The sequence below is a fragment of the Meriones unguiculatus genome, chromosome 12 (genome assembly GCF_030254825.1).
Source record: "Meriones unguiculatus strain TT.TT164.6M chromosome 12, Bangor_MerUng_6.1, whole genome shotgun sequence".
Lineage (NCBI taxonomy): Eukaryota > Metazoa > Chordata > Mammalia > Rodentia > Muridae > Meriones > Meriones unguiculatus.
In genome coordinates, this window is record NC_083360.1 from 84,669,606 (window position 1) to 84,683,087 (window position 13,482).

Consider the following 13,482-nt stretch of genomic DNA (forward strand, 5'->3'; position numbering starts at 1 on the left):
ATCTGGAGAAGCCAGGGCTGGAATTCAAGGCAGGAGCTTGAAACATAAACCAAGAGAGGAACACTGCTTACTGGTTGGCCTGATGGGCTTTCGGCTTGCTTAGTCACTTTTCTTCTACAGCTCAGGCCACCTGCCTAGGAATGGTGCCACCCGTAGTGGGATGGGCCTGCCTACGTCAATTAGCAATTCAGAGAACACCCTACAGGCTAATCTGATCTGGGCTCATTTAGATGAGGTTCACCTGAATCACCAAGAATTCGGGTGATTGTTGGTTGTGTCAGGCTGACAGCTAAAGCTTAGCCATGAGACATGGTTGTAAGTGCAGTTTGCTTCCTTTATCTGACTCATTCATCTCAAAAGATAAAAATCTGCCTAACATTGTTTGTTTGTTTGTTTGTTTGTTTTGTTTTTGGAAGGGTTCAAACAGTTTAACAAAAGAAAATAAGAATGTCTATCTTCGTTTTTCTAGAATAGGCCTTTTTCTCTCTGGGCTGAGTCTGCTTTAGCATAGGTGCTCTTTCTCAGAATAGTTGTTTAAAGAACAGTGACTTGTCCAGTGTCTCTTTGGCAGCAGCTTTGGGTACTTTTTCGTAGCTACAGCAGAGGCAAACTTTGAAGAAAATAGGAAATTGTTTATAGCTCAGTATTCCAGTAGAGTGGAAGATGAAGTTAGAGGCGTGCAGCAGGTGTGTGTGCAGACTGAGAGTTTCACTCTTTGGTGGACATGTTTCATGGAACATTTCCAAGTGAGACAGGTTGTGTTTTGTGTTTTGTCTCTTGGGTCTCCTAAAGCTCCTGGCGTATTTAAACAACGACCACCGGTCAGTGTGGCTCCTTCCCGCCCGCTGCTGCCCCTCCACCAGGAAGTCGAAGCCTTACTCTTCTTGTCTGAGGGGAAGCCTTACCTGTTAGAGGTATGTCACTGCTACGCCGAACTCATTTCTTTATGTCATTTTCTCCTGTTTGAGCAAAATCCTTTTGTTGGTGTATTTTTCCAGTTACTCTGGTGAAAGGAAATATTTACTGTTAGGAGAAGAAATGCTTATTTTCTATCTGTATTTCAAAAAAACATTAAGGGTAAGGCCTGCTGAACGGCAGAGCACTTGGCCAACATGTTCCGTGTCCAGCACTGCTTGGGCGGATGGATGAATTTGTTAAGTGGCCATTATTCTTCAACCAAGAACTAGACTTCTCGGTCCCACCCAGCCAGCTACCCTTACAGCTCAGGGAAGGTGAATGACAGCTCGCCGGTAAAGTACTTATCTATCAAAGGTTTTGTCCGGTTCTGTCTGTCCCTGATCCTAAAACACTGAAGCCTAGAAGCATGTGTATGTGAGCCCTAGGAGTATGTCTGTGGGCTGTTCCCAGGCCTGCACAGGGCATATGCCATGTGTCTCACCCTCAGCTAGCTCTTGTTCCACCCAGAGCTACCTGCCCATGCACTTTGACTTCCAGAAGCTGATTTTCCATGGAGATGAGTTTGTGAACAACATATATTAAATGTTTAAATCTTTTTTAAGTTTAACTTTATTTTTCTGTCACCAGTCATTAACCTCTCATGAGAATGCTTGCATTTGAGAATTGATGAAGATGACTCGTCAGGGAATAAAGAGGCATGTTTGTGCAGATGTCTATAAAATGGCAGATAGACTCAGATACCCTGAAACCTATCCTTAGACTTCAAACAAGACACCCAGTCTAGGACAGTGTCAGTGACAGTATCTGAAAATTCCAGTGAGAGTGAGAACAACAGATTGCTGACTGTGGGCTGCTTCTTACCCTTTGTGCTCTCCTACCAGGTCATGTTTGCTCTGCGAGAGCTGACTGGCTCCCTCCTGGCGCTCATGGAGATGGTGGTGTACTGCTGCTTCTGTAATGAGCACTTTTCCTTCACGATGCTGCATTTCATTAAGGTACAACTTCAGTTAAGCCAGCGACAGCTGGGAGCGTTCTGTCAAGTTTCTGGGAGAGCCTTCTCTTGCTCCCAGGCAATAAGGACAGTGTTCTTCATAATGAGAAAAATAGGACTATGTTCATTTTTATAAAGAATTTATAACTCCACTAATGGTGACCACCAGATTTGTTCCGTTTCATCTTTTATTTTCTTTGTATTTTAATATAATTGAGAATTTTTTGAATGTATAATTCTGTCTTCTTTCACTTGGTATTGTAATTTTTTTGTATTTCATCCCTCATGTTCCATAATTCACTTAGCTGAGATAGCCTTAGGGGCTTATTTGCTCCCAGATAACGGAGGATTTGAGGAAACTGAGCCCTGGAACAGAGAGCTGACCTGGCCAGTGACAGGCAGACAGTGGTAGAACTAGAGCTTGATTCCAGAATTGTGCTCTCCACTGAAAAGTTGCCAGAATTTTTATCCTTTCACAAAACTTTTTCAGAATCAGCTAGAAACTGCTCCGCCCCATGAGTTAAAGAATACATTCCAGCTACTGCACGAGATATTGGTAAGTCACTCATTCTCTCATGACTCACTTGCGTTTACACGTTTACTGTTTAGCGTCGGCTTATAAACCACTAGTTCCTTCCTGGTTTTTGTTCAGTTTGCCTGCATTTACTGGTTTGTCTTCATATCAGTCATGTGTCACATGTATTATTGACTTAGAGAGAAGTAGCAGTGGAAGTCTGCCTCCCTGGAGCAGTCAGTATCTCAAGGAAGCTAGGCAGTTATACTACAGTGATCAGAGGAATAATGGGTGACAGGCGGCTTTTATTGAGGCCTCAGTTGTGTAACCCTGAGAGCGATGCTCAGAGGTCACTTGCTAGGTTTGCAGATAGGACATTCTTTGTCATACCCTTTCTATTATAACAGAGGACTCCATGGATTTCACGGCTGTGACTAGAGAAGAGAACCATGGAATAGAGCTTGGGAGGCAGGGAGAGAATGACAAAGGCAGGTTACAGAAGGCTTCTGCTGCCAATGCCAGGACATACCAAGTTCTTCCTGTAGAACAGCACAGGGTGTGTTCAGCCAGTGAATGTGAATGTGAAGTGACCTAGCCATAAGACACCTTTGACAATTGTTTTGAAGGAGGAACTAAAAGCAAGCAAGGTTGGAGATTGGGAGAACAGGAATGCAAGAGCTTGGCAAGAAGAAGAGGCAAACAGTAGAAGGCCAGCAAGGAGCAGATCAGTTGGGAAGAATAATAGAGTTTGAGGATTTGGAATGAGCTGATGAGAGAGACTAGTCAAGGGCCTTCTAGAAAAGTGACTGTGTCCCTATAAAAGCCTGGTGTGTAATAATTGACCGTGGCTCAGAGGAGGCACTGAAATGGCGTAAAATGTAAAAATACATCATGGAAAGTACATGATGGGTGCCATCCACTAAAATCCCACCTTTCTGATTTTTTTTTCCCCCTTTGACCCCAGTCCTGTTTATGAACTCTAGGAATGGTACTGAGCTATGTATCTTTGGACTGGCTGGCAGCATACCCAGGCAGCAGGCTACAGTGCAGCCCCCCGTGTCAGTGTCTAGAGATGTACAGCAAAAGCCAGCTATGGTTTGCTGGTGAGACAGCAAAGCTTAAGCACATTTTTGCTAAATAAATGAAAAATGATCTTGTGTCCTTAGGATCACAAAACATCAGTTCTCACAGCCCTCAGAAAACAATGGATATAGTGGTTAGCAACACATACATAGAAAATCTTTAATAGTTTTATATTTGGGGTTTGATTTAGGGGTGTGTTTGAGATACGTAGTAATGGCATGACATCCGTTAGAATTGAGCTTTGTTGTAGACACTAACTTCTTGAGTTGAACTGTGAGGAGACACAGTAACTTCTGCCCAGGCTGCTGCTGTCAGTTGCTAACTTTGTCTCCTTCTCTCAGGTCATTGAAGATCCTATACAAGTCGAGCGAGTCAAGTTCGTATTTGAGACAGAAAATGGATTACTAGGCAAGTATGCCAACTTAGGAGCAGGAGCCTGCAGTGAGTTTATAACTAAGCCCTGTTCCAGTGGGCATGGCCCCTCAGCTCACCCCGACGCAGAGGAATGGCTGACTGCTCCATCAGAAGTCTTGTTACTGTCACTGAGGTTCCTCATCCTGACAGGAAACTTTCCTGCTACTCAGTACAGTGCAGACTAGGGTTCTTTCCAGTTCAGGGAAGGTTTGGGAATGCTGTAAAGTTTTCTGCAAGCTACAGGGGCCTTTCTGGTAACAAATCCTTTTCCTTCTTCAGCAGCGATGGGTAGAAAAACTAATACCATAGACTTCCAATATTGTCAGATATATCAAGTATGATTGTCCTTTGACCCACATGTCTGTTGTCTACCATATTCTATGTCTGGGCTTTTTGTTGTAGAAGTCCGAATTAGTTTTAATACACTATGCATTAGAAATGGTTCAATAAGAAATACCTGTCCTTTTCCACCACTCACTAAACTCTTCAGCATCGAGGTCACTTTGGATTGTGTTGTGTATAGTCATAGCTCACATGACATTTCTGTCACTGATAGACTATACCTAACATGAGATTATTCTGCTAGTGCTATCGCTGTCCTTCTTTGTATAAGTCCCCCCTGATCTTTTACAACAAGGACCTCACCTGCCAAACATTTCTCAGCAACAAATGGTAGCAGTAAGAGGACCCTAAGAACCCAAGGTCCCCATGCCACAGGGCACTCTACTCATAGCATCAGCCGTGCCTGCCCATCTGGGACATAAAGCATAAACACGTGACAAGAAGAATGAATATTGATTACTTTTAAGTTATTAAAATAGAAAATAGGAAACATTAACTGCATAAATTTCCATTTTGAAAAAATAGTTGTAACCGGCTGTTCTTGCTGGGTAGCAGTGTGTGGGAGTTGAAGCTGTCATTCTTCCAGCTCTAAGAAGTCAAGCTGCTGTACACACCTGTTAGTAAACACAGTAAAACACTAGAATTTACATGGTTCTGCTGAATCAGGCCCTTGTTCCCCACCCGCTTTTCAGAATCATTTCCGTAGCAAGAACCGTCATTGCCTGAACTCCAGGGCCTTCTTGTTAAAGTGTCTTTTCTCCCTCCAGCCTTGATGCACCACAGTAATCATGTGGACAGCAGTCGTTGCTACCAGTGTGTCAAATTTCTTGTCACTCTTGCTCAAAAGTAAGTACAAACTGAAAGTAAGTTTGACCACAGAGTGAGAACTGCTTAGTTTTGGGAACCGAGAGGATCTGACTGATTTGGAGGCGTGCTTGCTTGAAAACTGCAGGAGCCTACTCAGTTGTCTACCCAGAGAAACTGAAGGGGAAGGTTAGAAAGTGACAGAATTTCAAAAAGGAAAAACGTGGCTCACAGGCGTCACGTGGCTTTGGAGACCTCAGGAGTAGCAGTTGGTGAACTTGCCCAAAGTCCCCAATTTGAAAGTAGTCTCTCAAGAGACCAAAACTTGTCACCTACGTCTGCAGCGGGTGCTTTCTTGCGTTGCCTCATGTGATTTTACTGCAGTCTGGAGGGGGAGGTGTGAGTTACAGATAGTTGGAGTGCCCAACATCTTAGAACTAAACTTATATTTTGAGGTTGACTACAAAGTGAAGGTACTTTTTACCCATGACACAACATACAGAGCTTATAACCTTGACCTCGGGAAGTGTGCAGTCCATGCAGTTCAGTAAAGATAAGCTCTTCTGTGTTGGCTGAAGGAGAGAACCACTCCCGAGAGTTGTTTTCAGGCCAGCACATGTGCACCGTGGTCATAAAACGTAAAAAGTAACCAAATATTTTAAAGAAGAATTGTACTTACCACCATCCATCTATCTCTAGATCCTTTCATCCTTCAGAACTAAAACTAAAACTCTGAACCCCCATGAATACTGACTCCCCATCTCCTTCTTCCTTGAGCCGCTGGTAACCATTCTACTATCCACCTCCATGAATTTGATACTCTGGGTGCCTCGTGACTAGCTTTCTTGACTTAGTGCAGTATCTTCCAGGTTTGTCTGTGCTCTAGTGTGTCAGAACTTCCTTCCTTTTGGAGGCTGCTACTGTATTTATGTGCCACATTTTGTGTGTCATTCTGTAGTTGATGTTGGGACCTTACAGTGGTGCTAGTTTAAGCCTGTGCAGCCCATAGTCAGACAGGGTCAGTGACTCCATAGTGACTCAGCTGTGTCTGACCTTAGCCTCCTTTTCTATCCCAGTTTGTAGGCATAGGAATTGCCGTTCTTGGACTTGTATCAGAATAAGAATGAGATGTGTATTGGGCTTAATCTGTTGTGCTTGAACTTGTGCTTGAACTTCCTAAACTGAAAATTAGGGCTTGTTTGAAATGATGATTTTTCTTAGTACCCTGGAGGCAGACAGGTGTCATCCTACCGCGAGTATGGGTTCCTTGCTGAGACTTGATATTAGCAGCATCTCCAAGTAGTGCTAGGACCAATAGCAGCAGCTAACAAGTTGCCTGTCAGTGCCTTCACATGCCATCTATACACACCAGTAGCAGGATCACCTTCAGTGGTGTCTTTAAATGTGAAGGACAGCTGTGTGAACAGGCAAAGTAAAACAAGAAGGCAGAGGTGCGCCCAGGCATGCTTTAAAATTATTCTTCCAGAGTCTCATTCTCCCTTCAACACAAAATTAAAGATTAGCTTGATTGTATAAAGATATTATTAACCAAATATGTCCTTTGTTGTTAGTTGGGTTTATTTAGTTCTCTTATTTAGCTTTGAGTTTTAGCAGGACTGTTGGCAAGAGTTAGAGATAGTGAGACCAGGCACTCTGCCTTTACCGCCTTCTGGAGTGCATGGGGAAGGAGGTCTTATCTGTCCAAACTTAAAGGGGAAAATTCAATTTTAGTAAAAGTAGTATACATGTTTCAAGATGAAATACTATAGATGAATGATAATATTTTCAAATAAGTAATAATAACAATCTCCTTGATTGCTAGGTGTCCTGCTGCTAAAGAATATTTCAAGGAGAACTCCCACCACTGGAGTTGGGCTGTGCAGTGGTTACAGAAAAAGGTAATAGAATTCTGAACTCTCTTAACTCTATAACGTAAGAATGCAAAACCACATGGCTTACCTGGAAAAGATTTTTTTCCTAAACTTGTAGAATTACCTCATTATTTTCAGATGTCATATTTTTAGATCCATTTATTATTATTATTATTATTTGTGTGTGTGTGTGTGTGTGTGTGTGTGTGTGTGTGTGTGTGTACATGCACATGAGTGCTAGTGCCTACGGAGGCCAGAGGTATCAGATCCCCCTGGATTTCTAAGTCGCCTCACATGTGTGCTAGAAATCAAACTTGGGTCCTCTGCCCTTCAAAAATCCAGACATACATGTATTAAGTTGTGTCTTAATATGGTAATGCCTCTCTTCCACATCTCAAAGGACTGTGTTTGTATTTTCTTAAGATTTTATTTTTATTTATATATAAATTGTGTGAGTACACACATATGCTTGTGAGTGCCCACAGAGACCAAAGGGATCACATCCTCTGGGCCTAGAGATGCTGGGATCTAAATCTGAGTCCTCTGCAAGGGGACAGAGGGACAGTGCAGGACTTCATCATGACGCTCTGACTGGCAGCAGGTGCTCATAACTACTAAGCCATCTCTGTAGCCCCAAAGGCATACATATGCTGTGTTTTCCTTTTAGTTACTGACACCTGTGCTAAAGTGTAGTTCAGGTAGCAGGCACAGTACGAGATGAACACTAGCAGAATATACTGGAGAAATGGGAACATGTTCTGTAGGTGTGAGGACCTTGCACTATAGTAATGCTGCTGTGCTGATAGAAATGATATGATGTGGGGATGAGAGGTGGATGGCGTAAGCAGCCACGTGACTGTTGGAATCGCCATGCGTTGTCAGTGAACAGGTCTCTGAGCCAGTAACGTATAGGGAGGATAGATCCATCACTGCACAAGTGGGTATGTCTGCAACAGGACAGAGGGACAGTGCAGGGCCTCATCACGACGCTCTGACTGGCACACACCTTAACACTTTAGAGTGACTTATTTTTTGAGTCCTGCTTTAATATGTTTGAACCATGAATGCTCACAAGTCACATCTGTCTGAACTTTGCAGATGAAAAGCTGTAGGGTGGTGGGTATTCTTACTGAGGAACGCCTGGTGGGAAGTGGAGGACAGGCTTCCTTTGATAACTGAGGTGGTGGAAGTCTAGCTGGCCTCACACCTCTCTCTGTTGGACTTCGGTGTGAGGTGGGAACTGTGCACTCGTGGGGGCTTCCTTGTCACTTCTGCTTGGCCTTTACTCCCAGATGTCAGAGCATTATTGGACGCCACAGAGCAACGTCTCTAATGAAACCTCAACTGGAAAAACCTTTCAGCGAACCATCTCAGCTCAGGTGAGGGTGTCTGCTCCAACATGCTTTGAAGCCCTTGTGCCAGGTTCTTAGAAACCACAGTGAAGAGACGAGAGGGAAGGGTAGGAAATGAGATGCAAAAGCAGCCATTGGGTTTATGTATGAAAGACAGAGGTATCCTCAGACCCAGTGGGAACAGATCATTTGCCAGAAAAAAGCACTACTGCAGGTTGGGAAGTGGGTCTTGGTGGCAAGGAATTATGAGGCGCTTTGGTGCTGAGGTGCCACCAAAGGTCATTGAAGAGTGGTTGCTGCTCAGAAACAGCTCCTAACTTGTCTTCTTGTGTTTGAATCTGTGCAGGACACATTGGCATATGCCACAGCTTTGCTGAATGAAAAAGAGCAATCAGGAAGCAGCAATGGGTCAGAGAGCAGTCCTGCCAATGAGAATGGAGAGAGACACTTACAACAGGTATCTTTGGGGCCTGCCTTTGGCTAAAAGGGCAGTATTTGCTGTCACGCGTTCCAATCGTCAAGAACCAAGGGACCCTGTTCCAAAGAGTGGGTAGAAAGATAGGCCAGCTCCGCCCTCCCTCTGGTGCTGTGAGCTGAGAGCTCACACAGCTGAGCAGTGCAGCCTCTTCTGGTACTCTTCATCCTATAGCCTCCTGGCTTTCATTCCCACCCCCACCCACCACTGTCTACCATCCTGAGTTCCAGGGTGAAATTCTGTACCTTTGACTCAATTTGCCAGTTCTTCCTTACTACCCTACCAACACCGGTGCTTCATCAGCATCCCATACCCAGTAGACAGCACCCTGGGTACGAAGCCAACCCCTTTCCATAGCACTCACTCATTCTTCTATCCTAAGCTTGCTCTCTGTGAGAATCCCTTGATTGTAACTGGCTGCTTTCGTGTCACATCCTGAAACTTTTCAGGTGTTTTCCTTTGCCATTGCAGGATTCTCCATGTATTCTGCTTGACTTGATTCCAAATACCTCACTCCCCAGCATTTTGTTGTTGTTGTTGTTTGACTTTATCAAATGTATTTGTTCCTTCCACAAGAGAATGTCTCCTCTCCTCCCCTATCCCTACTCAAGTGAGATCTGTTCCAAGGCATGGGCTTCAGAACTGCTTATTAAACATGGAGACCGAATACCACCCACTTGGCTACAGAGGAATGACCTAACGGGTAGTGCTTGGCTTGGAGGAAGGGGTCACTTAGTCCCCCTCCTCCGCTTTTTCCCATTGCTCCTTCAGTCCTAAAGAGAGTCTGCCTGTGTGGGTGGAGAAGAAAGTATAGCCTGAGGCCGGTCCGTGGCTCTTTCAGTGGCTGAGTAAGACCATACAAATGCAAATGTTTTGCATAATCATGAGTTGCCAGAAGGAGTAATAGTTCACTTTGTGTCTTAATCCTTTCTAATAAGCAGAATTAAGTTGCTCAGTGAGGATATGCTTAAATTACAGAACACAGGTAAAGAAGTCAGTGGGGGAAACCCTTGCCTAACTTCAGTTGCAGAAACCTTAACTTCCAGGGCCTAGAAAGATGACTCAGTGCACTGGCTGCTCTTCCAGAGTACACATGTTCAATTTCCAGCACCCACATGGCAGCTCACAACTGTCTATAACTCCAGTTCCAGGGGATCTGACACCCTAATACAAGCAGGCAGAATACCAATGTACATAAAATAAGAAAAATAAATAAATCATTTTTGAAAAAAATAAAAGAAAGAAACTACCCTTAACTTCCTTTCTGTGCTGCAGGGTTCGGAATCTCCCATGATGATTGGTGAATTAAGAAGTGACCTTGATGATGTTGATCCTTAGAGCCGTGTGCCCACATAGGATGCTCAGCACCTTTTGGAAACCAGAATCTCATCCTTGAAGGCCTTAGAAGAGCCTTGCGTGGGAGCAGGAGTGTGACGAGGACCGGTTGCTCCAGAGGAGACTCTTCTGGCCAGCAGCCAGCTGGGAGCTGTTGGGAGGTTCTGCACATGGACCAGCTGTCCCCGGCTCTGCGTGTGCATTGACACATGGTTTTAGGAAATAAAGCTGGTGGCAAGCGTCTGATACATGAACATAGAGTGAGGGCGAAGGGATAAAGCTATGGCTCTCTCTGTGACACACCGAGAGGAAATCCTTTGGTTTTTATATTTTTAGTTATGTGAGGGAAAATTTTTAATCTGCAGTAACATTGAATAGGAATATTCAATTTAGAATGATGTAAAGATGTGGTAGAATTCCTTTTGTTGTAAAATAGTAATTGAATCAAGTTTACACAGACCTTTGTATTTAATATGTCTCCCTCTTTGTACAGAATCTCTGGTTTGTCTGGGTGAGAGACCTCAGCATAATCTTAGATCTTGATGACATGCTTCCAGTATCAGAAATTGTGGCATTATTAAGCTCTTTAAGGTATTTTCTGATTCAAGATTGAAAAGAGCAATAAGAAATTTAAAACAAAACAAAACAAAAAGCTATGTTCTCTAGAAGAATAGGGTGCATTCTCTGAAGTCAGTCACTGAAGAATGATGGGTTGTTCCCAAAATAAAATTTAAAACAACAAAATTAAAAGCACTTTATAAGTTTATTGAGTTTGACTTCATAAAAATATCTTTTTAATGCTTGGAGACATATTGAATAAACTAGTCTTAAGTCATGTGATCTGCAATCATTTGTTTTGCTTAAACGTAATTCCTGTGACCCTTGTATTGATTGTATATTGAGTTAAATACCAAGCTGGGAGCTGCTGCTGTGTGAGATTCATCATAATTTTACTGCAGAGAAAGAATTCAAGACTTTGTTTCTTCTTGACGTGACTGATGCTGAAAGACAAGATTTTAAAACTTGCTTTCTCTGACATCGCTGGAGGGTTGTAAGACACCACCCATTCTGTTGCATTTGCCAACATGGCAGCTCTCGCTTACTTCAGGCTGTGGTTACACAGCCATTTCCTGTGATCTGTGCATTTTATATGTTGAATTGCTCAGTTACAGCCTTGTTTCAACTTTAGTTACATGTTCTGCCTTATTTTCCACTTGCCATGCACAGGAATGGGGGAGCCTCTGGAAGTGCCAGGTCGCCACTGTCAGCTAGATTTGCCAAGTCAAAGAGGCACAGCCAGCCCCAAAGTGCCTTTTTGGTTGCTTTTGCATTGTGAGGACGCGTGGTAGGCAGGTGGCATTCCCTGCTGTGTGCTTCAGGGAGCCTTTATCTCACTATTGAGCCGTAGATGCTCCATGCAGCCAGCTTCATTTGTGGGCGCTGTGATCTAACAGGCCAGCTTTGGTCAAACTCACGAAGATGGAAGGGACAGCATGGAAGAGCATAGCTGTGTCCTCAGGGAAACAGACAGGCAGGTGATCTGAGTCTGGTGTTCTAGTGTTTGGATGTGAGGGTCTAAAATTGATTTTGAATACCTGAACACCCATGTCCCATTGTTTCCCTTCCTGATTCACGACCTCTCCACACCCATGCTTGCAGAAAGATTATGTGGGACACACATTGAAATGCCAGCGATGATACACAGAGGGATGTCATTGCCGGCAGCTGTACTCAGGAGCCCCAATTCAGGAGTGAAATTGCCACTTCTAGTCAGTCCCCTTATTTCCTATGGAAACGACGCCTTCCGCCCCTGCACCTGCTGTCCTCACGCAAAGCTGCATCAGGAGCACCGGCACGGTTCACTTTGGTCCATCTTCTTCCCTTGTTGCTGCAGTGAGCATCCTTCCACATCACCAATAACCACTTGATTTCCAACAGCTTCAGTCCACTAATACTGAGGACTTTTTTAAATGCTACAAAGTGACAATTATGACAGGCCTGCCTTGAAAGAGTTGTCATTTTTACTGCCAATTTTTGGATGAAGATGTTTTTATAATCTTTTACAGTGGTCTGCAATCAAGCAGGAATTGCACAATTGACTCAATGCTGTGTGTTCTCAAGAAGCTCCTTCAGTCCAGGCTGACCTCAGGACTGCTCTCCTGCCTCTAAGGCATCCTGGGACAGACAGATGAGCCTCCCACAGGCAGCTTGCCTGGAGTCCCCCAGGTGGACCCTCCTGGTTGCCAACAGCTATTAGCCGTAAGACCCAGAGCCTGAGCCACCAGACTCACCTGGCCTGCGCCACCCCCCCGCCCCCACCCCCACCCTGCTAACACCAAGGTGTGTACAGCAGCTTTTGAGCTTGGAACAAGCAGACTGGAATTTTCCTCTGCTACCTCTTGTGTACAAAATCTTGTTTATAAAACTTCGAAAGCAAGTAGATGAACTAGGGGAAGGCTCTGGATTCTGAATTTGGTTCATGTGTGGTGGAGTTCTTAGCTTCTAAGAGTATAAAATAAATTTTTCAAAAATGTAGAGTTGGAGTCTCACAGACATTTTTCTCCAGATGTCAGACTGGGGCCATTGGGGTCGCTGGGGAGCAGCATAGACGCATTTGATTCCTTCCGGGTGTACTGCACTGACAGTGGGTGAAGGCCACAGCACAGTCGGGGGGCTGCGTGTCCTCTGATCCCCGGGATCTCTGTGTGCAGCTCAGACAGGAACAGCGGGCTCAGGCTCAGGGCCTGTAGCCTCGGCTCCCAGAAGCTGTTTGTGGCTCTGGTCAGTCGTCCCTGTTGGGCTGCCTTGTTCTCATGGCTCTCAGCCCCTTCCTGTGTATTCTTGGTGACTACCTGCCACCCGTCTGCAGGAGCCAGCTGTCCACATGTGGGGTAAGGTCATTGCCACGGAGGGGCAGGCAGGCCTCTCCGCTGGGCAGAAAGCAGGTGCCGGTGGTTCTGGTGCCTTAGGCCATTAGCATCTGTCAACTATAGTGCTTTTCTCGTGTGCCAGAAAACCATTTGGAGCTTTTTGGCATATCCATTTGTTACATGTACTACTGTATAGGGGTAGACCTTGCTTAAGACAGAGACAGGAGGTTCCTCACTGTGTCAGTGGGATATTTGCACATGGCACACTGCAAAGAGGTGCAAGAGCATGCTTTTGTTTCAAATCGGGCAACCATAGACTGCTTGCGGGAGCGAATGAGTCTGTAAGCACTGCTGAGTGTAGTACCTGCCACTTGGGGTGGGGGGGAGGATGACAGATGTTGGGAGCAGGGAGTGCCGGGAGGCATGAGCCCCGAAGAATCTGGAATTCTGAAGAGGACAGGGCCCCCAAGACAAGAGTACCAGGTGGCCATGAGAAGGCAACCACTGCTTTCC

General features: G+C 44.7%; 1 protein-coding gene across 1 annotated transcript in view; it reads left to right on the forward strand.

The window, feature by feature from the left end:
• The window catches only part of Usp24 (ubiquitin specific peptidase 24), a 135,106-nt gene extending 122,472 nt beyond the window's left edge, over positions 1-12,634 (forward strand). The window contains exons 60-68 of the mRNA XM_021635276.2: positions 793-914; positions 1,800-1,913; positions 2,400-2,465; positions 3,848-3,914; positions 5,030-5,108; positions 6,889-6,964; positions 8,230-8,316; positions 8,636-8,746; positions 10,040-12,634. Coding sequence (XP_021490951.1) covers positions 793-914; positions 1,800-1,913; positions 2,400-2,465; positions 3,848-3,914; positions 5,030-5,108; positions 6,889-6,964; positions 8,230-8,316; positions 8,636-8,746; positions 10,040-10,102 — 785 coding nt within the window. The 3' untranslated portion in view covers positions 10,103-12,634. The remainder of the gene's footprint in view (positions 1-792; positions 915-1,799; positions 1,914-2,399; positions 2,466-3,847; positions 3,915-5,029; positions 5,109-6,888; positions 6,965-8,229; positions 8,317-8,635; positions 8,747-10,039) is intronic.
• The last annotated feature ends 848 nt before the right edge of the window (positions 12,635-13,482 follow it).